The sequence below is a fragment of the Lingula anatina genome, chromosome 10 (assembly GCF_051362555.1).
Source record: "Lingula anatina isolate TDL-2025a chromosome 10, LinAna3.0, whole genome shotgun sequence".
Taxonomy (NCBI): Eukaryota; Metazoa; Brachiopoda; class Lingulata; order Lingulida; family Lingulidae; genus Lingula; species Lingula anatina.
This window is the reverse complement of record NC_141776.1, coordinates 7,739,500-7,766,495: the sequence shown is the minus strand read 5'-3', so window position 1 is coordinate 7,766,495 and position 26,996 is coordinate 7,739,500. Positions and strand designations below refer to the sequence as shown.

The window sequence follows — 26,996 nt, the reverse complement described above, 5'->3', positions numbered from 1 at the left end:
CCCTGCGTGTGCTGTAAACGGGGAGAAGGCCCCCTAGAGATTGAAATAAGTAGAAAGAGAAATGAATAGAAGAAGCGCGGGAAACAACTGGAAATAGTTAATAAATAACATAGAAGAAAATACGATAGAAAATAAAGACAACTTCGTCACACTATGATATTACTTATTTCGTCTATTGAATAAATTATCATTGATTACTTGTACACTTCATCTCTCTGAAACCAACACCTCTCTCTACAGTTTTCTAACTCCCAGCTAAGATCTGATATCCGTTTATTATATCTTAGCTCCCAGTACTAAAAGAGGGTCCCACTGGGTATTTCCGTTATCTGTGAAGGTATATTTTTAATTCCCGAGATGCGTGAAACATTCATATTAATGAGTGTGATCCATGAAGCATTCCCACCATATTCTTTGCCCTTCATGAAACGCAGTCATTGAGATATGAATAAATAAATTGAGATATAAATCAGTGAGATATGAATAAAGTTGTATTTATTGTGACCCCCCCATGGGACCCTCGTCAAACACTATTTTGTTCTAACCATCTACTTGCCAACCACATATTGGAATTATCTTAACAAATGTGATTTTCAATTATATTTGTTACTTTTTTGATACTTGCATTGGCATGCAAAATACAATAATAGAAAACTTTCCCATTCCTTAACAATTCTTCATTGTCTAATAAATTATCATAATTTAAAAACTTCCTTGGTTTTCAAAAGTGTTAGTTTTTAAAACAAATCAAGGATCATAAATACACATCACAGGCTTGACTGAAGTTGCTCTAACAATTTACTTTTTAGATACAAGATTTAAATTTATATTGATCAAGTTTCTGGTAATCTTAAATAAGATCACGATATGGGATGCTGATGACAAGTAATCAAATTTCCTGAAATTATTTTTAATCCAAACCCTCTGTGCTCAGCAGCTGAAGTTCCATGAAACTATTTTCAACACTGAATACTGTAACAATCAAGTAGCTAAACGTGTACTGCCACATTTGACACAAGATGTCTCTTAGGTGCATTTCTTCACACATGAAGTCAAGAGAAGCCATCTTTCAGCATGTGAACAGTTATCACAGAAACGCTAATGATCAGGTGGCGCTGCACAGCAACAGTTATACCAATAATAATAATAATAATAATATTTGTAATATTTGAGGCAATCATCACCGCGTGGATAACATGGTAGATGTAAAGATTTGTTGTAACACCTGAGGCAGGTCTTTTGTGTCCATACAGACAAAGGCATGTCCTGAGGGTAGCTGCTTTGTCCACCTGGAAAATTGCAAAATAAATATGTATATTATAAAAATAAAGAAAGAAATAAAAAATTGTAATCATTTGTGGAATCTGCTGGGTGTCTTCTCAGATTTTATGTTCAAACATTACACCTTGTGCACCCAATATTATTTCATTGTTCTATACATAGGAATATTCATCATGGTTGGGGTACATTTCCAGGCATAACTATATATCTATGTGATCCTTACATCATAAAAGTATAATCTTTGAAAATAAATGTAGTCAGTATGAGGTACATTCCACATTTATTTATCCTCAATGTTTTTTCAAAAGCTCAACAACTTAATGAATACTATTACTGTTTTTCTACAATTGACATGATAATCTACATCCCATAATAATATCAGTTATAAAAAGCTGCCAACCTTTGTGCCTGGTCACCAAGGGAACCAATGAAGATGGCAAACGTGTTCACTTTATCGTCCGACATTAAGACATTTGTAAAACTCTTTGGGCCTATCCCATAACGCCCTAGGTTGGCATCGCTGAGAACAATCACAAAGTGTTCATCAGCCTCTTCCTCAGCCAGGGTCTCAATGGCGTGTTTTGTCGCCTCCAGCGTGTGATCTCCACTAATACAGAACTGGGAGTGAGCCACCATTGTCTGCAAGCAAAATAAGGCATACAGCCACTTTCACCTATAAAACTAACCAAATTTCACAAATAACCATCTTCTAAAAACAAACAGTGTTACATCAATAATTGCAGTCTTCATTAATATGAGTATGTACTACTACTGGAGTAAAGCAGCCCAAACAAAAATGTGTATGTGGTGTGTGTTGGCATATATTTGTGTGCACATGAAATCTAATTTATCTTTTCATGCATACAAGTTTTGTATCAAAAAGTGCCCTAACCTTCAGAATGTCCAGTCTTTGCTTGTTATTGGCTGGCACCCTTCCTCCTGACATAAACTGGATGTTGTACCCATCTCCTGAATGACCCACTATATCATACTGAAATTTATATTATAATTTATATAGAACTATTGACCTCCTGACATAAACTGGATGTTGTACCCATCTCCTGAATGACCCACTATATCATACTGAAATATATATTATAATTTATATAGAACTATTGCTGAATGACCCACTATATCATACTGAAATATATGTATCATAATTGACATAGGACTATTGGCCACCAGACATATACTGTGGGAAAACACCTTATATATCACATACAGAAGTACCTATCCCAGAATGAAATGTCTATTTCTTGTTTCTCTGTATTGAGTATATAACAAAAAACAATATTAATAAACAAATAATTCAATTTATGAAGAAACATATGTTTACAATTAAGTACACGTCATGCAATTCTTTTCATTAAAGAAACTGATCTGACCTTGAACTTATGTTCATAACCCTCAAAGGCCTCCATCACCATGGTAACGGCCTCCATCTCTCTGTCCAGTCTGCCGTCATGGCCGTCAAACCTGTACATGCTGCCTGACACGTCCACCACTAACTTGAGACGCTTTGGCTTCTGCTGAGGACTCCCTTGCTGTGATAAAAGCAACACTTCCTGTTTATTATCATAACTTTAAGGGAGCTTTTTAAATTGAGTCACTGCTTCACAGCTACAAAAACACTCATACACATGCACACACCGACTCACACACATTCATACACTCAAACTCTCACACAAAAATACCTCACACACACAAACACACACAACCATAAACATACACCCCATTTCCACAGATTAGATTGACCTACTTTAGATCGACCTAACTCCCTGGGGGTTCACGCTAAATAGCTGTCAGCCGGGTGGACACGAAAGTTAATTACCCTCTTACAGCTTGTAGTAGGCGGGACAGACATTTAAGTCGGATTATCTGAAAGTAATCTAGTGAGACTCCCCGCGGGGATAGATCGATCTAAAATCTATGGGAATAGAGCCATACACACACACACATAGTTTTACAGACTAGCTTCTTACCTCTGGCTCCTTGTCTCCTCTCCTCTTATAAATGGACCTCTCTCCCGTCAGTCCCTCTATCAGCTTGGCATCATCCAGATCTCCATAAGTCTGGTTCTTCAACCACTGGCGCTCCTTGCCTTTGGCCTATGGAACAGAATTGTGATTGTGTTGGGTGAGACACAGGAACAGCACTGTGGTTGTGTTAGGTAAGACACAGAATCAGAATTATGATTGTGTTTGGTGGGACACAGGAACAGCAACATGATGCTGTTAGATGGGACACAGGAAGAGCATTGTGATTGTGCAAGGTGAGACACAGAAACTGCATTGTGATTGTGTTAGGTGAGACATAGGAACAGCATTGTGATTATGCTGGGGGAGACACAGGAACAGCATTGTGATTGTGCTGGGGGAGACACAGGCACAGCATTGTGGTTGTGTTAGGTGAGACACAAGAACAGCATTGTGATTGTGTTAGGTGAGACACAGGAACAGCATTGTGATTGTGTTAGGTTAGACAGGAACAGCATTATGATTGTGTTAGGTGAGACACAGGAACAGCATTGTGGTTGCGTAAGGTGAGACAACAGTCTGAAACATGGAATACAATTACAAATAAAGATTACCACCATTAGTAATGTGACTGTGGGAGAGACCTAAGGAACTTAGAATTAACAGACTGTGGCTTTAGGAGTACAAATGCACACTTTTCAATGTGACAAATACTTGGGTATTGAAAATTACTTGCAGATAATGCTGACCAATATCTAAGTGTCACCACCTGCTACATTACCTGCAAACTATCCAGGACAACCCTGAGAGACTGCACTTGCTTTCTCACTGCCTTGCTGTAGCCCTCATAAAACTTGGCATCATATTCACTCATCTGAATTTCTCTAAGCCTGTAACAGCACACATTAGTCATAAGTACCAGTTCTTCCCACTGCAACTGTACTGGAATATTTTCTTATTGTCCCAGCATAACTTAAAGATCATTCAGTAGAAGTATATTTAATTTTGATCTTACTTTTCATCCAGTGATGACAGATCTATGAGGCTGTGGAATTGGAGGTGTAAGGGGTGTTGTTTTCCATTCATTCGAACCTTTTTTTATGTTCTGAGGTTCTTTTTATTTATACTTCACATAGCATGCAGAGTTAAAAAAGGATAGACATGAATATATGGAAAGCATAATTTAAAAAAACAAGAGTTAGTTAGTATTAAGTACAATTTGGAAGGTAAAAGAGGCAAAAGGCATTTAGAAATTTTAAAAGGTTGGTCATGCAGCATAATAGCTGAAATTGAACATATCTAGCAAGATTTTAAAATACACTACAAATTTTGATGCAGTAGAAAAAAAATAACCAAGTACCTCTCTTGGAAGGCTTTCTGTCCCATCTCTCTGGCAGCCCTCTTTACTTCCTCAGGGACAGCCTCCTTCTCCTCCTCTGAGATCTGGTAAACATCATGGCCAGCATCCAGTCTGTATGGGCCACCTTTCCCTCCCAGGCCAGCTGTGTCTCTTCCACCTGAAACAAATTGTGAGACTGTCACAACCACCTGTCACAACTAATGCAATCTTCTCAGGTAACTAATAACCAATGTCTTCTAACAAAAAACATTCTTCCCTGGTAACTTGTAATCAGTTTCCTGTCTTACCTGACACAATCTTCTATCCTAACTTAGAACCAATGTTCTGTCACAACTAAAATATATAACCAGTGTCCTGTCACACCTAACACAATCTTCTGTATTAGTTTATAACCAATGACTGAACACCTGTCGAATATGTTAACAATTTGTACTTCCACATCCTGGCACTTACCAGTCCCTCCCGCCCACGTGTTTCCACCGACATGGGGAGCATTTTTAGGGTCCACCTTGCCATGTTTTGGGCCCTCCACATCTTTACCACTGTCACGTTCACGGGTAATCTGAAAAGACATATATTATTAGGGATTTCTTCAAATAGTACTTTGACTTCTGACTAAAACCTTTCATACCAAACAATTAAAGTGATTCACAAAAAAGCATTTACAATTCTTTCAGGTGTTTATAAGTCATTTATTGGTGTAAAAATAGTCATCAAATGACTGATATTTCAATGTCCATTTTCTCTAATAATTTGTGATTCTAGATAAATGAGACAAAGTTATCAGCAAATGAATTAAACACTGTATCCCACTGATTGCTGGCAACAAATTTTGGGTAAGAAACAAATACAGCAAGACATGGAGTATTCTAAGTTACTTGTACTTCCTATCTGTGAAACTGAAAATGGTATGATCAGCCAATCACCTGCAAGTTTCTTCCCTCTCCTGAGCCAATCATCTTCCTCCACTGATCCAAGGATCTTGCCAACTGAGCAGGGGCAGTCTCCCAGAGACGTACGATACCCGTCAGGTCCACAGTTACCAGGCCATCATTACTCATGGTTGCCATGACAATGTCGACATCAGACCAGGGGTAGTACTGCAGAGAGTTCATGGAGGGCCTACAAGAGAAATGCAAACCACATGTATACATATAGAGTTGCAACCAGTTAGGGACCAACATGAGAGTTCAGTGAAAAACACTACAAATTGCAGCCTGAGAAAAAATTCCCTTCTTGTCAAAAGTTCATAGTACTTCTCTTGGAAGGCTTACTGTCCCATCTACAGTAGTCTAGCAATATGCACTACTTCTCTCTCTCTCTCTCTCTCTCTCTCTCTCTCTCTCTCTCTCTCTCTCTCTCTCTCTCTCTCTGAGCACATGGTTGACAGGGTCCGTGACTTCCAGGTGACACTTACCTTGGTACAGGTATATATCTTAGCACATGGTTGACAGGGTCTGTGACTTCTAGGTGACACTAACCTTGGTACAGGTATATATCTGAGCACATGGTTGACAGGGTCTGTGACTTCCTGGTGACACTTACCTTGGTACAGGTATATATCTGAGCACATGGTTGACAGGGTCTGTGACTTCCTGGTGACACTTACCTTGGTACAGGTATATATTTGAGCACACGGTTGACAGGATCTGTGACTTCCAGGTGACACTTACCTTGGTACAGGTATATATCTGAGCACACGGTTGACAGGGTCTGTGACTTCCAGGTGACACTTACCTTGGTACAGGTATATATCTGAGCACATGGTTGACAGGGTCTGTGACTTCCAGGTGACACTTACCTTGGTACAGGTATATATCTGAGCACATGGTTGACAGGGTCTGTGACTTCCAGGTGACACTTACCTTGGTACAGGTATATATCTGAGCACATGGTTGACAGGGTCTGTGACTTCCAGGTGACACTTACCTTGGTACAGGTATATATCTGAGCACATGGTTGACAGGGTCTGTGACTTCCAGGTGACACTTACCTTGGTACAGGTATATATCTGAGCACATGGTTGACAGGGTCTGTGACTTCCAGGTGACACTTACCTTGGTACAGGTATATATCTGAGCACATGGTTGACAGGGTCTGTGACTTCCAGGTGACACTTACCTTGGTACAGGTATATATCTGAGCACATGGTTGACAGGGTCTGTGACTTCCAGGTGACACTTACCTTGGTACAGGTATATATCTGAGCACATGGTTGACAGGGTCTGTGACTTCCAGATAACCACTGACCATCTGTTGGGTGGAACCTGGTACCATAGAAAACACAACCATACTGTAACTACTCTTGAGTCTCAGCCAATTATGAAACTTCTATTTTACTGAAGTACATGGACTAAAAATTTTGTTTATAAGGCAAGAAAAAAATTTTCCATACCAAATTATCCATTAAGAGTCCAATAAAACCAAATCAATCAACTGGTTAAATAAAGGGCAATTTGGCAAAATTTTCAAAAGTTACTCTCTCCAGGCAAACAAATCTCATTTTCAGCCACAAGTAAACAGGTGTCATAAAGGAGCAGGTACCATTTTTTTCACCAGTCACCACTCACCTTCAGGTATTGCCTCTTTGGGCACCTGCCAGTACTGCATGCTGCGGACCACCTGGCCACACTCTGGTAGGTACGCTATCTTGGAGTCAGCATTAGGAGTGGGAGGCTTGGACAGCAACTGAAGCATGAAGTCTCCCCCGATATCTCTCTCTGCCTTGCTAGAGGGCTGTCTTGGGGCACTGTATACTTCAATAGACTGCCAAATATGTATTAATATAAGATTTTCTGAATATGCACGTAATTAGTGCTACAAAAATATTAAATAAATATATAACATACCATGACTCCTGCTGCCTTAGTGCAAAAGAAAACAAATAAAGACAAAAAGAAGATTAAGCCAAATGTCTATCTTTGCAATTCTTTGTATACAACTTTATTGCACTCTACCAAGAAGATCTAGCCATCCCACTGCAACAGAAATATAGGTGGCAGCAGTACCTATCACTCTGTTCTTAGAGCCGATACGATTTACTTACATGAAGATCTGGCAGTCCTACTGCCACAGAAGCATAGGTGGCAGGAGTAGCTAGGACTCTATTCTCAGAGCTGATATTCGTCCCTAGAACGGCACTCAAACTGGCCTCTGACAGCGGACTTGTAGACATCAGTTCTAATCTTCCGACACCTTTGGATGCCAGAGCAGAGATCACAATACTGACATGAGGTATCTGGACAATTCCCCCTAGACAATCCCACCCTTACTTATATACTTAATACACAAATATAAAGCATATGAAGTTCACATCTTTTCATCCATTTTTGAATATTTCTTAGTGTGATGATGCAACATGAGGATAGAGAATATTACTATCATCAATGTCATTAAACAAATTGTATCTCTGTATCTTTGGAGCACTATAAGTCTACATTGGGTTGTTATGTATGTTAAAACTATACTTTGTAAAAATAAATTGATCCAATACTGGACTTGGTGACAAAACAATCTACTGGCCAGCAGTCAACATTTTAAATCTGCTGTTAAGATTTTTAAAAGAATTTTGAAGATTTTGTAACAGATTGCACCAATATTGAATATACACATAGAAAAAACTATCCTGACATTAGTGTGCCCCCAACATTGGCTGTTAAGAGGCAGTTGCCATAGTTACCAGCAGTTGTGTCCTCCTCGGTGACTGGGTGCAGGAAGTACTCTGTATTGCTTCCCTCTCCAGAACTCCTCAACATGTATTTCCTGACAGGAGACATTTGTAAAAATCATGTGAAATAGGAACATGTTAACACAACTCATTTTGCCATATATATATATATACATATATATTAGTTTAAGACCAAGAAAAATAATTAAAAAACTATTTGAACATTTTGCCTTTAACCTAAAAGAAACTATTTCTTGTTTTACTTTGACAACAATTATAGCAAACTTCTGGTATAGTATCATATTCAGTTCTCCTTTTAACTCTCTCTCTCTCTCTCTCTCTCTCTCTCTCTCTCTCTCTATATATATATATATATATAATTCTCTTTCTCCTTCCCCTCCCTCCCCTCTCTCCCTTTCTCTCTCTCTCTCTCTCTCTCTAAGTATCACTCACCTGTTATTGTCATATTCAGTGACCATCCACTGGTCAGCGGCCACAGGGTGGACAGCACCTATCTTGAAGGGGACAGCGATACTGTGACATGTGCCCAATAACATATTGAGGACCTCTATACTCTGACTGCAAATAATAATAATAATAATAATAATAATAATAATATTATTAACTAAGATTCTGACAGGTGCTCAGCAACATATTATGGCCCTCAATACTCTGATAGAAATAAATAAATAAATAAATAAATAAATAAATAAATAATAATAATAATAATAATAATAATAATAATAATAATAATAATAAACAAGAATGGGGAAGGTTCCTAGCAACATACCTGTATTGAGGACTGGCATAATGAAACTTCAAACACAAAGAGACCAACATAACTACTACACACTTTCGTGAAATCTTACTTGTCAATTTTAATCATATAATTATTATCTTATAACTAATACATGATATTTGACTTCATTTTTGAACTGTACACAATAACTACAGCAACTCAAACCATTCCTTGAAATATCAAATATCAAAGTACCTGCGCAATTTGTACAAGATCAGCAAACCATCTGGAGTTCCTGAGAGACTTCTGCACAGCGTGTACATGTCCTGGAGAACAGAAGATAAATAAGATAATTTAATCTGCCCAAAAAGGGAATTTGTAGTATGGAATAGAGTAATACATGATGTGAGAGAGAGAGAGAGAGAGAGAGAATACAGATCAACTGCTGTGGACAAAATGGCTTTAAGTACCCAAAAATACCATCATTCCATTATTTGAAGGTTCTTTCTCTATCCATCACCATTCTTATAATTTCACCTATGCTAAGCATTTAAACAGTTTGACTTGCTGTCTCCAGCAGTGAATCTATTCTATAAATTCACCTGTTCAGAACGTCCAAACAGTTTATGGCTTGCCGTCTCCAGCAGAGAGTCCATTGCCAGACGCATCACATCTCCCGTCTCTGTGTTGACGCTCAGTAATACATTGCTCTGGAAGAATGGAAATATGGACATTGTGTACATTGTTGTCATGAGACAGCAGATTGTGTCAAATGAGACAGCAGATTGTGTTCTAACTGGAAGAATTACTACATGTATATACTGGCCTTGAGAAAGGATTTAGAGGCTATGGTAAAAACTTGAAAATTTAGTCAGTCTTGGAAATTTTTTCAGAAGAAGATTCTCTGCGAATTTAAATTTTTTGACTTTGAAAATTTCATCAAACTTGATAATTGGCCTCTTGATAATTTTGAAAAGTTTGTCACGTAATGTGGACGAGTCAGTTTCAGGCATTTTAAAATTAATTTTCAGTGATGAAATTCTCAAGTTTTCCCCATAGACTTTTATAACCGTGTAGACAGTTTTGGTGAGGCCCTCATAAAATGCTCAATCCCTTTGTGTAATTTCTTTTACCATGGCTTTGTAACGTCATGACATCATGTCACCCTGGGGCATGGGGGGTGTAATTGAGGGAGTGGGGGTGGAGGAAGAAAAGACATGCCTTGTCTTATGGGTAATATTCTCTCCTTAGAAACCTAAAGAATATGATGGACTCCACAAAGGAAGAACAAAACTTCACTTTAAGGTTGTAAATCTCTGTTCAGCTTACCTTCTCTTCATGTAGGACCACAGTATCATAGAGTGACGCCCCCAGGGGGGCCACCCTGACCCTGGGGGTGTACATGCCCCGCGTGGTGGGGAACAGATCGTACAGGTCTATACAGCTGATGTACCTGCTGGAGGGTTTCATGGTGTACAGCCTGATGGGACGTGCTGTGGCAATATGGATGACATCCTCTTGTTGCCTTTTGTCGCGGACTCCACCTTAAACAATTGACAGGTTATGTAAACAAAGTAGATTTCTACAAGACTCTCAGCTTTTGAATGTAAACTTAATATCTGCATGTATAATACAGATTTGTACACAAGTACAGCCAGCACTGAAGTATAGGAATTTGTTTCACACCTCAAATGTCTTTATGGTGACAGCTTTGCACAAGATATTGATCTCTCTCGTTACAAATAGATAGCGCTCAGCATATGCATGACATACGATTACCAACACATGCACGACTGGTGCTGAATAATAGAACACTCATCTCCTTTATATTCACGTCTGATTTTTGTATCTAGGAATAGACTGAGTGGAGAAGAATAACGAACAGACCTAGCAAGAGCAAGAGGAGGTCGGTGCTGAATGTCGGGTGGTCCTCACACAGCAAAAAACTAGCCAAGCCAGGTAACTAGCAATACAAATAACAACTCGCTGCTATCATAATTTTCTTGTAAGAAAAATACCAGCTGAGGTTCAAAGCTGTGTGATGACTTCCCCGATAGCAAGTGCCGAACTCTTAGGTAAATATTTCACTCTAGCCTGTGAACGTGACATTAACAGTATAAAAATTGTAATCGACTTGCCTTATTATTACCTTATATGTCCAGCTTAATTATGTTTATTTCATTTTCAGTTCATTACCATCATATGTTATCCGCCTTCATTATGTTTTTTTTTTGGCTTGCCATATAATAATATTACCTTACATGTCCAGCTTCAGTATGTTTATTTCATTTTCATTTGATTACCATTATATGTTATCCACCTTTATTATTACAAGTTTTCTTACTTCAGTATAACCTAACTAATGTACATGTACACCCATTTGTTATTATTATTATTGTTATTATTATTTATTTATTTTTAATTTTTATTTTCTGGTTTAGTACAATGTATGTTCGTCTTCTATACAAGTGCATGTATTAGTAGCCGACTGTATCTAACTAAGATAGCCAACCCTAACATGTCCATTGTTATTATTACTATTTTTGTTTGTTGTGTGACCTTAATTGGGACATGTATTTAGTCTTTTTATGCATGTTCTTCTACTTGACATGTTTGTCTTTGCTATGTATCACGTTTAGTTGTACATACATATGTGTGTCTTTGATCGAGTCCATCACACACTTTTTTTTTCCTGATGTAACATTGAATGGATTTATGTGTGACGGAAACCCTTGTGGATGGATAAATGACCAAGTCGTTGAATTGAGATGTCTGAAGAGGATGCAAACTGGTGTGTGTATGTATGAAAACGAGAATGCGAGTGAAAGTCGGTGTGCGTACGTAAATGAATCAGTGAGAATCAGGTTGATACTTATGTGTACCAGCACAACTACCGTACAGTATATATCAAACATTTGTGTATACATAATTCTACTTTTTGTAAAACGTAATATATTTTCTGCCGGATATAAATATGCGGCAGAAAATCCCAAGTTTGACATGTTTGTCTGGATGGTTGATGGCACGGAGCAAATGACCCAACATAAACATTCTGCTACACTTTTCGTCCTCAATATCTAAACATGAACTCGATTAAAGTAGGTAGCTTGAATTGCAGGGGCTTATCCTCGGACCCAATTAAAAGAAGGGATTTCTTTGTCAGAAGTAGAGAAAAATATGACGTAACATTCTTAATAGATACTCACAGCACAAAGAATAACGAAATACTTTGGAGGCAAGAGTGGGGCGCAGATGTCAGATTCTGCTCATACAAGTCAAATAGCAGGGGGGTGGCAATTCTTTTCAGAAACACCTTTGAATATAAGATATTTAATGAGATAAAAGATCCAGAAGGAAACTTTCTTATTTTGGACACCCTTATGCAAGGCACACGAGTCTCGCTAGTTGCCTTGTATGGACCTAACAATGATAAGCCCTCGTTCTTTAAAAATCTCCAAAATAGACTACAGCTTTTAGATAATACTTCAATTATCATTGCAGGTGATTGGAATGTCCCTTTGGAATATGAAATGGATACACTGAATTATCTACATAAAAATAATACGAAGTCGAATGAAGCCATAAAAAACATTATGTATACTTTTGATCTGACGGATGTGTGGAGAGAACTTCATCCTTTAGAAAAAAGATATACATGGTTTGGGCCATCTCATAAACGGGCTAGACTAGACTATTTTCTAATATCCTCAGATCTACAGAATAATTTAAAAAAGGCAGAAATTGATTTTGCTTATAAATCAGACCATTCTCCAGTAACGATTGAATTGAAATTTTTAAACCAAGAACGCGGACCAGGAACATGGAAATTTAATAACAGCCTTCTTACAGACAAAGAATATATAAAGATAGTAAAAAAATGTATACGAGACGTTGTAGACCAGTACAAAGTCAATGGAACCGGCGATGTAGAAAAAGTTGAGTATAGTATAGACGATCAGCTCCTATGGGAAACACTGAAGCTAATGATCAGGGGAGAAACAATAAAATACTCGGCCTACAAAAAGAAAGAACGTAATAATCAAGAAAAAGTAATAGAAAACCGATTAAAACAACTTTTTGAACATCCGGACTATGATAGTGTAAGAGACGAAATCGGTAGATTAGAAATGTCACTGAAAGAACTTAGAGAAAAGAAGATAAAGGGTATAATTATTAGAACAAAATCCAGATGGAAAGTGGAAGGAGAAAAAAGTAGTAGATACTTCTGCAATTTAGAAAAGAGAAATTATACCGAAAAAACTATTGCAAAATTAGTCAAAGCTGATAAGACAGAAGTGACAAAATTGAATGATATTATTAAGGAACAAAAAAGATACTATGAAAGCCTCTATTCTTCAGATAAAACGGAACTCACTGAAGTGCACAGACAGATATTTATGAGAAATGACAATCCCCATATTAATAAATTAACAGATGAGGAACGCGACTATATGGAGAAAGAAATTACTACGCTAGAATGTCATAATGCTTTAAAAAACATGAAGAATGGCCGATCGCCTGGTATCGACGGATACACAGTGGAATTCTATAAATTCTTTTGGTCCGACTTGAAACAATTTATTGTACGCTCATTTAACGTTTCTTTCATTAGACAATGTATGTCAATAAGCCAGAGGCAAGGACTTATAACTTGTCTCCCTAAGGCGGGCAAAGATAAAAACTACTTAAATAACTGGAGACCAATCTCACTGCTAAATGTCGACTATAAAATTGCCTCAGCTTGCATTGCAAACCGTATGAAACTTTTTTTGAAAAAACTGATAAGTGACACACAGCTTGGGTTTGTAAAAGGCCGATTCATGGGTGAATGCACCAGACTGGTATATGATTTAATAGAAAGAACAGAAAATGAACAAATTCCCGGATTAATACTTCTCCTTGATTACGAAAAAGCATTTGATTCCTTAGAATGGAACTTTATATTTGAAACTTTATCCTTCTTTAATTTCGGTCACACCATGATACAGTGGGTTAAAACCTTATACACTGATATCTCCTCTACAATACAAAATAACGGCCATCTTTCGGAGTTCTTTATGGTAAAAAGGGGTGTACGACAGGGAGACCCCCTGTCCCCATATCTTTTTATTCTTTGTTTAGAAATTTTCTCGGCCGCAGTTAAGACTGACCCTGACGTAAATGGAATTAATATAAACAATACGAAGTTTCTTATTACGTCTTATGCGGATGATACAACTCTTATACTGGGAGACGACGAGTTCTCCTTGAACAGGGTCCTCTATTTAATCACTGCATTCTCCGAATGTTCGGGCCTGAGAGCCAATCTCGAAAAAACAGAAGCAATATGGATTGGGGCCAAGAGAGGATGTTACGAAAAAATCAAAACTGAAAAAGAAATAAAATGGAATCATGAAGGTGCATTTAAGTTGCTTGGTATAAAATACGAATTGAAAAAAAGTAACCATTGGGAAATTAACTTTATAGAAAAAATTGAAAAAATAAAAAATATCGTTGAAGTTTGGTCCTTGAGAAATCTTTCAATAATAGGAAAGGTAACAGTGGTTAAAACTTTGATATTTCCTATCTTGGTGCATATACTAACTGCCCTGCCAAACCCCTCAGACCATATCTTTAAAACTATAGATACAATCATATTTAACTTTGTCTGGAATGGGAAAAGAGACAAAATAAAACGAGCAACAATGGTGTCTGATTACGAAAATGGAGGGCTTAAGGTACCACAAATAAAACTTTTTACTAAGGCACTAAAACTTTCATGGCTAAAAAGACTTTTGGACGAAGAAAACAAAAGCAAGTGGAAAGCGCTCTTTCTCAGTGAACTGTCTGAAATCGGGGGTAATAAAATATGGACCTTGACCAAAGGTGGATTAAAAACGCTACAAGCAACGAATAACCCCTTTTGGCAAAATGTTATTGATTCTTTGAGTGAAATTCAGGAAAACCCCAGTATAACCCCAGAAGAAATCTTATCACAACCACTATGGAAAAACTCAAAAATTAAAACAAATGAAAAAACTATCTTCCATAAAAGATGGTGCAAAAATGGTATTTTCTACATTAATGATATTATAAATAATGTTGGAAATTTCCTCTCTCTAGAGGAACTCAACGAAAAATTCAACCTAAACGCAAACTTTCTGGAATACTTGAGTATTCAAAAGAGCATACCAGCTGAATGGCGTAAAACTATCTCCACTAATGGAAGAAAATTACAAACCGTGTTCCACGAAATAATTGACTCGATTAAAAAAGTTACCAAACCATCCAGATACTTCTATAGAAAATTCCTCCAAGGCCACACTATATCACCCAACAAAAGTAAAAGTAAATGGCACGAAAATATTAAAAAATCCTTAAATAATGACGATTGGCAACTAATATTTAGATCCCCCTTCCAAGAAACAGATGACACGAAACTGCAGACACTTCAATTTAGAATAAATCACAGAATATTTAGTACAAATGTTTATCTTATGAAAATTTCTAAAAAAGAATCAGAACAGTGTGAATTTTGTAATGCTGCCAGAGAAACTATTCTTCACGCGTTCTGGGATTGCCCTCATGTACAGAATGTTTGGACGTGTGTCATTTGTTCCGTAAAAGAAAATTTAGGCATTGTAATTGATAGATCTCCCGAGATTTTTATACTCGGGCTTGTGCAATCATATGACATAAAAGGTTTTTATCTACTTATCTTAATAATTAAAAAATATATTAGTTTATGTAGAACGAAAACAGAAATCCCAACATGGGAAGGAACCAGACAATACGTTAATTATTACAGAAATATTTGTTTATATTCTTTATATATGTATACCGACCAAAAACAACAACATGTTAAAAGAAAATGGGAAAATATTGATCGCATATTACAACTTAATTGACAAGCAACCAGCTGATGATATATATCTCTTAGAATTCAATTGTAATGTTAACAACATGAACTGTCAATCTCTACCCGTTTATGCAATACTGTAACTGTACAACCTTTTTTTTTTTACTGAGAGAGAAAGTATGTAAATGTGTGTGTGTGTGTGTGTGTGTGGGTGTTTGTGTGCGATTCATAAGTCAAAAAATGTAAAAATGTAAGATTATATATTTATTTGCTACTGAATAAAAAAAAAAAAAAAAAAAAAAAAAAAAAAAAAAAAAAAAAAAAAAAAAGATATTGATTATCTTCGTTAGATGTTTTTGCATGTTTTAACTTGAAATGTAATATCTTAAAATAATAAAGTGACACATCTATGGTGTCAAAAAAAAGGTTTTGAACGTTCTCTGCACACATATAGATATCTTTACATCAGATGAAAAGCATGTGTTTGCAGCCCGTCTAGCCCGGTATTAGAAAATAATACAAAATATAGGTAGTTTGACCAAAAAACTCCAGATACCACAAGAGCATGACTTTCTACTAGAAAACTATCCCACTGAAAAAAAAAACAAGAACAAAGGATGGCAGAAGGATGTCACTTACATAGTAGTTGGATTACACATAAACAGCCAACCTTGAATTAATTTTTACCTTTTGTAACTGCAACATCTGCCACGATGTTAGCGTCCTGTAGAGGTAGCTGCCAGTAAACCGACTGCTCACTGAAATGACTGGACCGAGTCTCTACTTTATCTAGGAGGTGGGACTGTATGTTGAACCTTACAGGACCCTGTAATGTGATAACAACTTTGATCTGACTTCTGTTTATAAGACCAGAAGTAGTTTTTTATTCTTTATTTGGTCTTTTACTTACAGGAAATAAAAATTCTATAACATTTTCTTCTACAAGAGAATAAAATACAGAAACTGTTTGAAGATTATCATACATGCACTGTTTAAATATCAAAGATATACATGACAACTACTTGTCGGACTGATAATCATTCTGTCATAAAAAAAAAAATGTCTATATATTATCTTTATATCAAGCAAAAACAAAAACTTTAAAATTTAAGTCCATGCTTATGGTTGTAAGAAACAAAAATGAATTTGACCAAAATTTCAAAACTGGTCTGCAAAATGCAATGGGCTATTGTAATGTGAATTAAAAAACAAATCAATGTCCAAGAAATGAAAAGTATCAAAAATGGACAAAAGTTTGCTTCATGGAGGATTTATCTTAATGCCATTTAATTTCCCAAAAAGGCCTTCAAAAGACAAATGCCTGGATATAAACTGGAGTGCCATGGGAAATGGGATAGATTCAGATTTTAGTAATGCCTAAATATATTTTCATTACTTATGATTTTTACACCTTGAATGCACATCTCTTCTTCACATGTAAAAAGCCAGCCACAAGGAGGCTCGGGGGGGGGGAGGGGGGGGTAATCTTACCTTAACAGAGAGAGGTTTAGCACTGACGGGTAAACTAATCAGACCACTTCCCTTCCTGGTCCCCTTGAATGCAACCTTCCAGCTGGCCGCCAGCTCAAACTGCGGCAGAGGGAAACTATAAGAAAAACAGAACACTTGTTTTACTTTGAGATAAGGCTTTATTGATATCAATAAATAATTCATCTATACAAAATCCGTGCACCAAGAGTACACTGGTTTCACACAGACAGTCTCACAGTACTTTGACATTTTAATTTTAAAATATTCACACATTATAAATATTACTGCTGACTATTCTAACCCTTGTTACACTGTAGAGGAAGACCTTCAGTTATATATCATGCACTACTTACTCTATTTCACTTATTTCACTGTGTGTAACAGGAAAATTGATGGACTTAAAAAAGCATTTTCTGATAAAAAAAGTATTACTGTCCATTTGCTAAAAACAACTTATGTATTTTCAATGTACAGTTCCTGGACCCAGACAAGCTTTAGTTTTATAATAGTCAATTAATAAGTTTTACTTAATAAAAACTTATCATTTCCATTAAAATAAGAGCTCATATAGTGTGTAGTATTGTGTGTGAGTCTTTCATCCAGAATTTATGGTTACCGTATTTACTTGAACAGTTACAATAGAAGATTGAGGTCTTGGACAAAGTTGGTCCTCAATTTCCCAGGTTTGTTAATACAGTGTCTGTGTATCAAAAGTCAATCATCTCTGTTTCTAGATGACTTCTGTCAAATCACCAAAGATAAAGATGTGTGATGACACACGGGTCAGGCATGTAGCCAGTTAGAGGTTGGAAACAACTGCCCTTTTTGTGCATTAAGTTCTGGGTAAAATTTGTTCTAGGTAACACAAACGTTTCATGTGATTGATCAAAGGTCCACTTTTTCAGAAAAAGACCCCGTCCCCTTTTTTTGCAACTGCTGGCCAAGACCCTGAGGACCCTGAGGCCTCCATTACATATCAAAGATCTACATCCCTGGTGAAGTGATACTGTCTTGTCCGCCATTTGGACCCTAAACAAACAGTCAAAATGTGGCACATTTCATAGAGTTCTTACTCTTTGGCCAGGTTGACGTTTCCCGGCCGCGCCCCCACTGGGATGCCATGTTTGTGCAGCGTCTCCACAATGGTCTCCTTCATCTCCGGGTTATAGGAGTCAAAGTCAAACACGTTCCTCACCACGCTGGCTACACCCTCATCTGGGAATTTCTGGAAGATGATGTTTTACAATTATTAATTCCTGTGCACATCTTTAACACAATATAAGAACTGGTATTCTTTACATAGTAAGAAGAAAGAATGGCAAATGCACTCTATATCTTTGATTTTTGCCAAAGTTTGCCACACTTTGGTCTGACAAAATACAGAAAACAGGTAAAATTAAGTTTTTTTGTCTTTTTCTTCAAGTTGTCATATTAGCAAATTTAACTAGATAAGAATGCCATATTCTTACAATTTATCTATAAAACCTATTTTCCAACAGAATTAATTTTTTTCTGTTAAAAGAGAACAGAATAAAACAAATCAAACATAATATCAATGCAGGGTAAATTATATTATAAATACTTTTTCTGTGTCTCATCTACAGATGTCACCACTTCTGTGTTAGAGTTAAGGTAAGCTACGTCTGAAAAAGTCTCACCTAATAGATGTCACCACCTGTCTGGTGGAGTTAAGGTAGGTAAGCTAAGTATGACAAAGTCTCACCTGTAGATGTCACCACCTGTCTGGTGGAGTAAAGATAAGCTATGTCTCACCTGTAGATGTTTAACAATGTTCACCACTTCTCTAGTAGAGTATGGGTAAGCTATTAGGCCCTGGTCCGCCTGACTTCGCAGTTCACCAAACGCTAAGACCAGTTTCTTCAAAATGGTGTCAGGCACCGCTGGCCCGTACTGACGCAACATGGACATCTCCGACTCCATGTCAGGATTGTGGACTCCATGGCAACTGAATATATCACCTGAAATAGCATATGTCCTACATTAGCCCTTCTGCATGTCAGCTGGTACGCTAATAAATAGTTATCAAACATTTTAAGAAATGCTTTGTGACACATGGACAATTGACCTGACAGAATGGTCACCAAGCATAGGAACACAGAAAACAAAGAAAGCCTTGTAAGAGGTGGAAGAATGAGTTAGACGAGTAAAGAAAAAAAAACTGGAAGTCATAGACGGAATACACTGGAAAAAGCATTCCGATGCCTTTGTCTTACAGTAAAACTTGTTGGCCCTGAAGATGAAGAAGATGATGATATATTTAAGTAACAGAAATGAGAGGACAGATACCTTAAAATAAACGAAAATCGAACAGCTATTCCTACATAGCACCAAATACACATCTACTCACCCATAGCACCAAAGAAATCATTTCCCAGGAAAGGAAAGCCTGGTCTATTGGCAAGTACCATCATCCTAAAGTTTGGATGGATGACTATCAAGTTGTCTGATGGTGGGAGCCCTGAGTCAGCTGTATAATAGAGAAAACTTCAACCCATAAAATGAAATAAAAATAGGAACAATGTGTCTATTCAATAACATATTAACATTATATACACACCACACATATAATTGCATGTGACTCAGGGGCTGTTGAAAATGAATTCTGCAGACGCTCTCGTTAAATGCAATCAGATTAACAGGCTAACATGCCTCCTCGTTTCCAATGTACATATGAAATCACCAGCTTTTCTGTATTCTACTTAACACCAAGTGTGTTGTTCATTTGATTGCATTCAGCAAGAGTCCCCATGGAGTTAGTGCTTTAGCTAAGTCAACATAATTCCTTCTGAACAGTCCCCAATAGTTGAATTGAGCGGGATTCTTATGGCTAACTGCTACAGTAAGAATAAAGAAGCAATTAAAAGCATAAAATATTAGGAAAAGTAAGCCAATTACCGCTGACAATTCTCCTCCCATCAGCAAGATGCATCTCCCCAGACTCCACCAGTGTCTTCAGTATACAGGTCACATGTGTGGGCGCCTTGTCTGCCTCGTCCACCACCAGAATGTGACCATGTTTGGCTGCTCTGACCAATGGAGAGTCCTCGTAGATGATGACCCCATCTCGGACCGTGGGCTGGAGGGTCAGTGTCTGGACAGTGGTGTCCCTGGCAACACACAATACAGCCATAATGAGACCAACATTTTCAGCAGTCGAATTTCTTTATCCATTTTAAATGATTCAGTGACCATTTATTTTCGAAGATTTAGTTAGTATATATTGTATTTACTCATATATCATGTTACATGCTCTTAAGTCTCACTTTTCTTTTTGAATATTTGACATTTTGATCATTTTGAAAAGTAATAAAGTAATTAGAAACAATTCACTACTACATTTGTTCTGTAATCAGACCTTCCCAAATGTTTATACAACAAACAGTTCACTTTGGACCACACTCAACCATATGATACATGCTCACATTACTCATTATCATTTCTTACAATTAGATAGTATTTGTTGATCACTTCTTATAGTAATAAGCAATCTGCGGCATCATTTCCTAAGTAACTGTATTTTTTAGCTGGGTCCAAGTTCAAAGCAAATACACCAAACAGTTCACTCGATGCCAAACAATCATTTTTACAGTTTGACCCATACCTATGTAACTGGAGGTATTCCCTGGGTTTGTTCAGAAGATGGAGGAACCTGTCCACTATCTTATTCTTCCCCACGCCTTGGTTCCCCACCAGCAACAGGTGCTCTCCTAATAGATAGTCTTGTAACATGGCTTCCATGATTGACAGGTGCTGCAGACACAACATCACCATATATTACCGATAACATATAGTCTTATAACATGGTTTTCATGACAGACATAAAATTGTCATGTATTGACGGCACCTTAGATAAAATCAGAACCTTAATGCCATAAAAGCATTTATAAAGGGAAGTTCTAAAATCATAACCTTTGACACTTCAAAAGTATTCAAAAGTAAATGTGCTGACTGTGTTAGCTGAGAATTTTTCTGAATGTGTTAGTTGATAATTTTTCTGAATGTGTTAGCTGAGAATATTCTGAATGTGTTGGTTGAGAATGTTCTGAATGTGTTAGGTGTGCCAAAGCTTCCTTTACCTGAGCATTCTCATAGAACAGCACATCTGGCACCTTCATCTTATTCTCTGGATTGAACACTTCTGCCTCCGTCTCTCCTATCCTCAACATTCCCTCCTTTATTTCACCTGCAAGTGAAGTATGTAGATATTTAAATGTGTGTGTGTGCTTGGTGTACAGAAATGTGACAGATTTATATCCTGTGAGGTATTTTCAACTAAAGGCACACGTTTTCATGCATTCTTGTGTTGATGGTACTCATGGTCACACATTCATGATAGCATCAACTTACATGTGACAGCCCTCTCAATGCTGTCTACGCTATGACTGGTTTCCATGGGAACAATGCCAAACTGCTCTAAAGCCTGCTCTAGTGCGTTCTTTGCCAGCCGTGGAAGAAACCTAGTTATAAATAACGCAAGTGACTACTAAACACATATATAGAACAGAGTGGCAAAAGATATTATTTAAGAGATCTCTTCTGGAAGTTTCTGACAAATACTTCATAATTGTAAATTGTGACTTAATCTGGCAACTTCTATAATTTTTTTTGAAGGATTTTAAGTAAGACATAAAAAAACTATGTACATCTTTCAGTTACTGCAGATATTTAATAAATGTATGGAAATTAAATTGCAATAAATTTAAAAATACGAGTATGAGTCTACAAACTATCTTGCATTCACTGACCTTGCTAGACAGGCCTTCTGTACAGCATCATATAAACAGCCAGTGGGGAACTGTGCCTGTCTCCGCGCTATCCTCAACAACTGTCGTGTGGACAGGGAGGAGGACAGAGACTGCATCTGAGGAGGAAATGTCACATAAATTAGAAAGATTTTTTAAAAGTTAACTCTTGAATGATTCATTTAATATTTCAATATTTCAATCTTGCAGGCAATCTTGTCTGACAGTCAGGTATATTGATGAGTTGAGCTTGGCAAAGGCTGTGGAACATTACTGACAATTAAGTTTGTGAAAGATCTTAAATACGTGCAACAGAAGTACAAAAATTATCTCTTGGTTTCAAGCACCCTCTATGTTCCTGTTACTTACTGTGGCGTCTGTGCTGCTCCTGAGGTGGTGTGTAAGGTTGACAGGGCCGTAGCCTCCGGGGGGGGCAGGGGGGGCAGCTGCCCCCCCTGGGATTTGAGGTGCAAAAAAATAATCGCAATTTCTGACTTCTAATTGAGCAATAAATAACAGTTAAAATGCACCAGAATGCAGTATTATAGGGGCCTACATATAGTTTTAAAAAAATTTCCACACCGTGGGAGGGGGACCTCCCACACCCTCCCCCCTCGGGGGCTTTACCCCCTCGTGTCCGCTTACTGTCCCCCCTGGCATTTTGCTCAGGCTACGACCCTGGTTGAGCAGAGGTGTCATATCTGGAGCATGGGGCACCTACAGGTGAACAGGACACAAAATAAAATTCTGTTATAAATAGAAATAAGATAATTGGGATCAAAATTTGGCCAAGTAAATAAATGTTTGGCACTCTGTATCTCTACAGGATACTCCTTGTGATAAATAAAGGTAGTGTTCTTGTTCAAAAATGCCTTTAATGTTTTTTCATAATAAAATATTTATAATATGAGTTTATTATTTCACTACATTTGACCTTAAGATTATTTTAAGCCTGTAAAACCTGCAAGTTACAACCTGCAACCTGCTCAATATTGTGCAACCTGCTCAATATTGAACTTCAAGCAAATTCATATAAAAAGTCTGAAATGTTAAATGGAGTCAAATTTTAAGTAGCACTCTAGAAAAGTTTGAATTCTTTTTGCAACAAGACTTAAACAGCCAGCATGAAAGGAAGAAACACAAACATACACAAAATGTTACCAAATATACATCACAGGTCACAGTAGAGCACTGAAAACAAACTGTGACTTACTATCTTCTTAATAAGCAGGGTCTCCTCTGCAGCAGTCAGCGCCCTCATGTGGTGGTATAGGAACATGGTCAGTAACTCGGACCCCAGCCACTGACCAGTTGAACTGCCCACTGGAGGAGGCTCAGCCAGGGCGGCTATCCTGAAGGCTGGGTGGATGGGAAAGATGGCCTTGAAAAAGGCAAAAGGAGACATTAACTGTTTGACAATTACGTTACAAATGCAACAGAAACAATGCAATAGAAAAGACAAACAAATTATTAACCAGTCAAAATAGGAGTAGAAAAGCCTCATTTATTCACCAATAATTACATTATAATTCTTGTGGACAAAGCAGGCAACAAGAATAAATGTAAGATATTACACACAGTTAAACTCCAATAAATGAATATTACAGAAACACATGACAAAATCAGAATCTTAATATATGCATAATGGTCTCTTATTACCATACATATATAACTATTACTCTGACAGCGATGAGATTGCCTTTTTTAATATGATGTGGGGTCCTGGGGCCCACCTGTGCCAATGATATTTTATCTACCAATAGTCAGTAAAAATATCATCCCTAATCTGATATCCACTTACTTCTCTGCCATCTGGTCATCGGTCATCCCCGTGGTCTTCTTGACCTGGTCATACCTGTCCTGACGCAGGAGTCTGGTGCCATCGAACAGGCTCAGCTCTCTGTCATGGACCAATCTTCAAAAAAAAATAAATAAAAAATAAAAAAACTGTGGAAGTAATAACTGACTAATGTGCTTTATAAACACTATTTGACCAGTAGTTGTATATTTTGTAGTAACCATTATAGAAACCTGACACACTGATATATCTACTTCCATATACTGAGTCCTTACCTATCAGCCGGTCAAGTGGTCAAGTGCAGAGATCCATCCTATTATATTACATTACAGTGTGAGCACCAACAGCATTTTTAAAATGGGCATTATATACTGCCCTTTGATATCAGTAAAAATTTTTTTCAGAAAACGATTCTCTGCTGAGAAAATTTTTTTCACTTAGAAAATTTTGTTAAACTCGAAAATGGGCCTCTGGATAATTTTGAAAAGATCTTCACCTAATATATGGCCATGTCAGATTCAGGCATTTTCACATAATAAATAATTTTTAAGTGATGAAATTTTCAAGTATCTCTCATGATGCAAAATGAGAAACTCGTAAAATCACAACATTATTCCACCCTGTACTTACCTATGTAATACAGCAAACGTCCCTGGATTAATTCTGTGAACCCCGTCCAGTACCGCCAGCTGCCCACCCAGTGCCGCCTCCACCAGAGGTGAAGGTCGCCATACTGTGTCCCCATTGGTCAATGTGGTCCTCTGCTGAAGTAGGTCACGTGAGGTCATATCCTGTGTGAAAGTAACAGAAATTGGAAGAGCTGAACAATTGACAAACATCTCTCATTGTGTCAATTGTTGTCTTTAACAGAAACTGTACTGTAATATCTAACTGCTTTGAGTTGTAAGAAATAAATAACTATATCATGACATTAATAAATAAAAGCACTTACATTATCAATAATAATTACTATTTTCATTTTCACTGTTATCATCATAATCCAGCCTAAAGCTAATATCCTAAATTTTACAAAATAACATTAAGTATCTGTCGGATAAAATACCTGATATAACATGATGGGTTCTACATGGTAACCTAGGAGATCTCCAAACTGCTTGACCAGCGCACTCTTTCCACACCCCTGAAATATGAGAAAAACTTCACGATTTATAGACATCCCATCTAATGTGATGCAGATGTTGACATATAGCAGTTATTAATAGATAGTAGTAGTAGTATTACAGGGATGACATCACAGTAGTAGTATTACCAGGCCTACCCAACTACCAGACTCCAGAACAATTTTTGAAGGATGACCGCGGGCTCATCCTGTCGGTGTTCTGACTGATATTCCGAAATGCGATCTGACACACACCTTGAAAATGGGTAGTGTGGTCTGATATACCTGTTAAATCAGGATCCTTATGTGCCCAGTCTGGTAGTTGGGTGGGCCTGATTACAGGCATGACATCAAACTGCTCTCAGAAACGATCTCACCTTAATTGTCTTAAGCTTATCATGGTGATTTATATTACATGGTACAATGGGATGTTTCCATCTTTCTCACCTTAGGTCCTATGACACAAAAGTCCTTCACCATGTGAGACTGTAGCATGTCTGCCAGCAGAGAGTCATGGTATGGGGTCTGGATGAAGTGATCACTGACATGCTGCTCTGTCTTGTAACCCTTGGGAACCTAAAAGAGAAGTAAAACAAGAAGTCACAGTGTATTTCTGTAAATATACCTTAAAATGCTTCTGTTATACTCAAATACCTAAATTATACTTTGCACATTCTGCAATTTGTGGATTTTTCATTTTCCATGTGACACACTCATTTCCATGTAAATTTTACATGACAACTTATAACTTATAACTACATAAATGAATTACATTACAGGTGATATGCTTACCTGTCTGTCCTAGGTGACATATTAACTTACCCCCCCCCCCCCCCCCCCCCAACTCCCAATCACAGTCTACTGTTGGGACTTGGTTGGGCTCCCTGTAAATGGGCGACCTAATTACAGATCAGTAATTTGGACTCCCTGTACCCCAAATTTTTGGAAACCCCTGCTTACCTGTACGTTATATTTGACACCCCCTGCACTGATCTGGGCCTCTGCGTTGTTGTTATGGAGGGTCACCTTGCTGACATGGTTGACATCACTCTGGCGCAGCGGTATATTGAACCTCTGAAATCACAAAGTGAAAGCTGGAGGAAGGGGCTAGGCAAATAGTGACAGCTGTAGGGAGGGGCTAGGCCAATAGTGACAGCTGGAGGGAGGGGCTAGGCACAGAGTGATAGCTGGAAGGAGGGGTTAGGCAAATAGTGACAGCTGGAGGGAGGGGCTAGACACAATGACGTGTTCAACACGTTTCCCCCCTGCTCATAAACTTTTCAGATTTATACCAAGCAAATCTAAGCCTTTAGCTGTTAAGGATGATAAAGTATTATCTTCTAGCTTTAATTCACAGCAGTAAGCTTTCAAACACAAAGTTTTATATTTATCAAATTATTAAATACAAATGTTTCTAATCTTAAAGAGCTTATAAATCAAAGAAGACATACCTTTAATTACAATTCATTCAAATCATACCAAGAACATTAAAATTTAATCATTTAGAAGTACTTTCTCTCTCCACACACACTTTCAGCAGTAAAAACAACACACACAGGCAAATATGCCTATGCATACACAGGGGCGGATCCAGAGATATTTTCTGACAGTCTTCCAAATTATCTTTGTTAATCCATCCTCCATTTTTGACCGTCTTCCGACAGAAAAACTTAGATACCCGTCAATGTAAACTTAAAAATCTGACCGTCTTCCGAAAGACCCAGAAGACGGCCTAAATCCGCCCCTGATACAAGTTTGTGCACAAACACACACACACACACACACACACACTTCACTGCATGTACAATGTCTTTACTCAAGGAGACTTCTGAGATCTGCTTAGCATTACAGCAAATAAAATTTTCCACCTTAAATATAAGAGCAGTCATTGGTATCCTAGTTATTTTGGATAACTTCCTCCTTGGACCCTTTTCCTTACTGTGTCCGACTGTGAGCAGCACAT

General features: G+C 37.5%; 1 protein-coding gene across 1 annotated transcript; it reads right to left on the bottom strand.

Moving 5' to 3' along the window:
- Positions 1 to 155: 155 nt before the first annotated feature.
- Positions 156 to 26,996, bottom strand: LOC147759492 (von Willebrand factor A domain-containing protein 8-like). Its single transcript, XM_086997463.1, has 34 exons — positions 26,973 to 26,996; positions 25,994 to 26,107; positions 25,481 to 25,609; positions 24,977 to 25,054; positions 24,544 to 24,704; positions 23,925 to 24,030; positions 23,329 to 23,496; positions 22,119 to 22,234; positions 21,721 to 21,830; positions 21,450 to 21,556; positions 20,975 to 21,123; positions 20,269 to 20,480; positions 19,721 to 19,840; positions 19,126 to 19,331; positions 18,426 to 18,577; positions 17,353 to 17,467; positions 16,549 to 16,687; positions 10,353 to 10,567; positions 9,626 to 9,733; positions 9,279 to 9,349; positions 8,738 to 8,863; positions 8,297 to 8,379; positions 7,664 to 7,812; positions 7,188 to 7,383; positions 6,803 to 6,884; positions 5,544 to 5,739; positions 5,071 to 5,179; positions 4,618 to 4,774; positions 4,039 to 4,147; positions 3,264 to 3,389; positions 2,667 to 2,825; positions 2,174 to 2,272; positions 1,682 to 1,920; positions 156 to 1,289 (listed from the first exon to the last, which is right to left on the bottom strand). Exons 1-34 carry the CDS (start codon positions 26,994 to 26,996, stop codon positions 1,181 to 1,183), a joined length of 4,539 nt encoding a protein of 1,512 aa, XP_086853589.1. The 3' UTR covers positions 156 to 1,180.

Bases quoted from the DNA above. Each gene is read 5' to 3' on its own strand.
- LOC147759492 (XM_086997463.1), bottom strand. From the start codon at position 26,996: ATGTGCTGCTCACAGTCGGACACA. The intron at 23,497-23,924 runs GCAGAGAAGTAA...GCCTTTTTCAAG, and splicing joins GGATGACCGATGACCAGATG to GCCATCTTTCCCATCCACCC. The intron at 2,826-3,263 runs GTAAGAAGCTAG...CTTTTATCACAG, and splicing joins GAGGAGACAAGGAGCCAGAG to CAAGGGAGTCCTCAGCAGAA.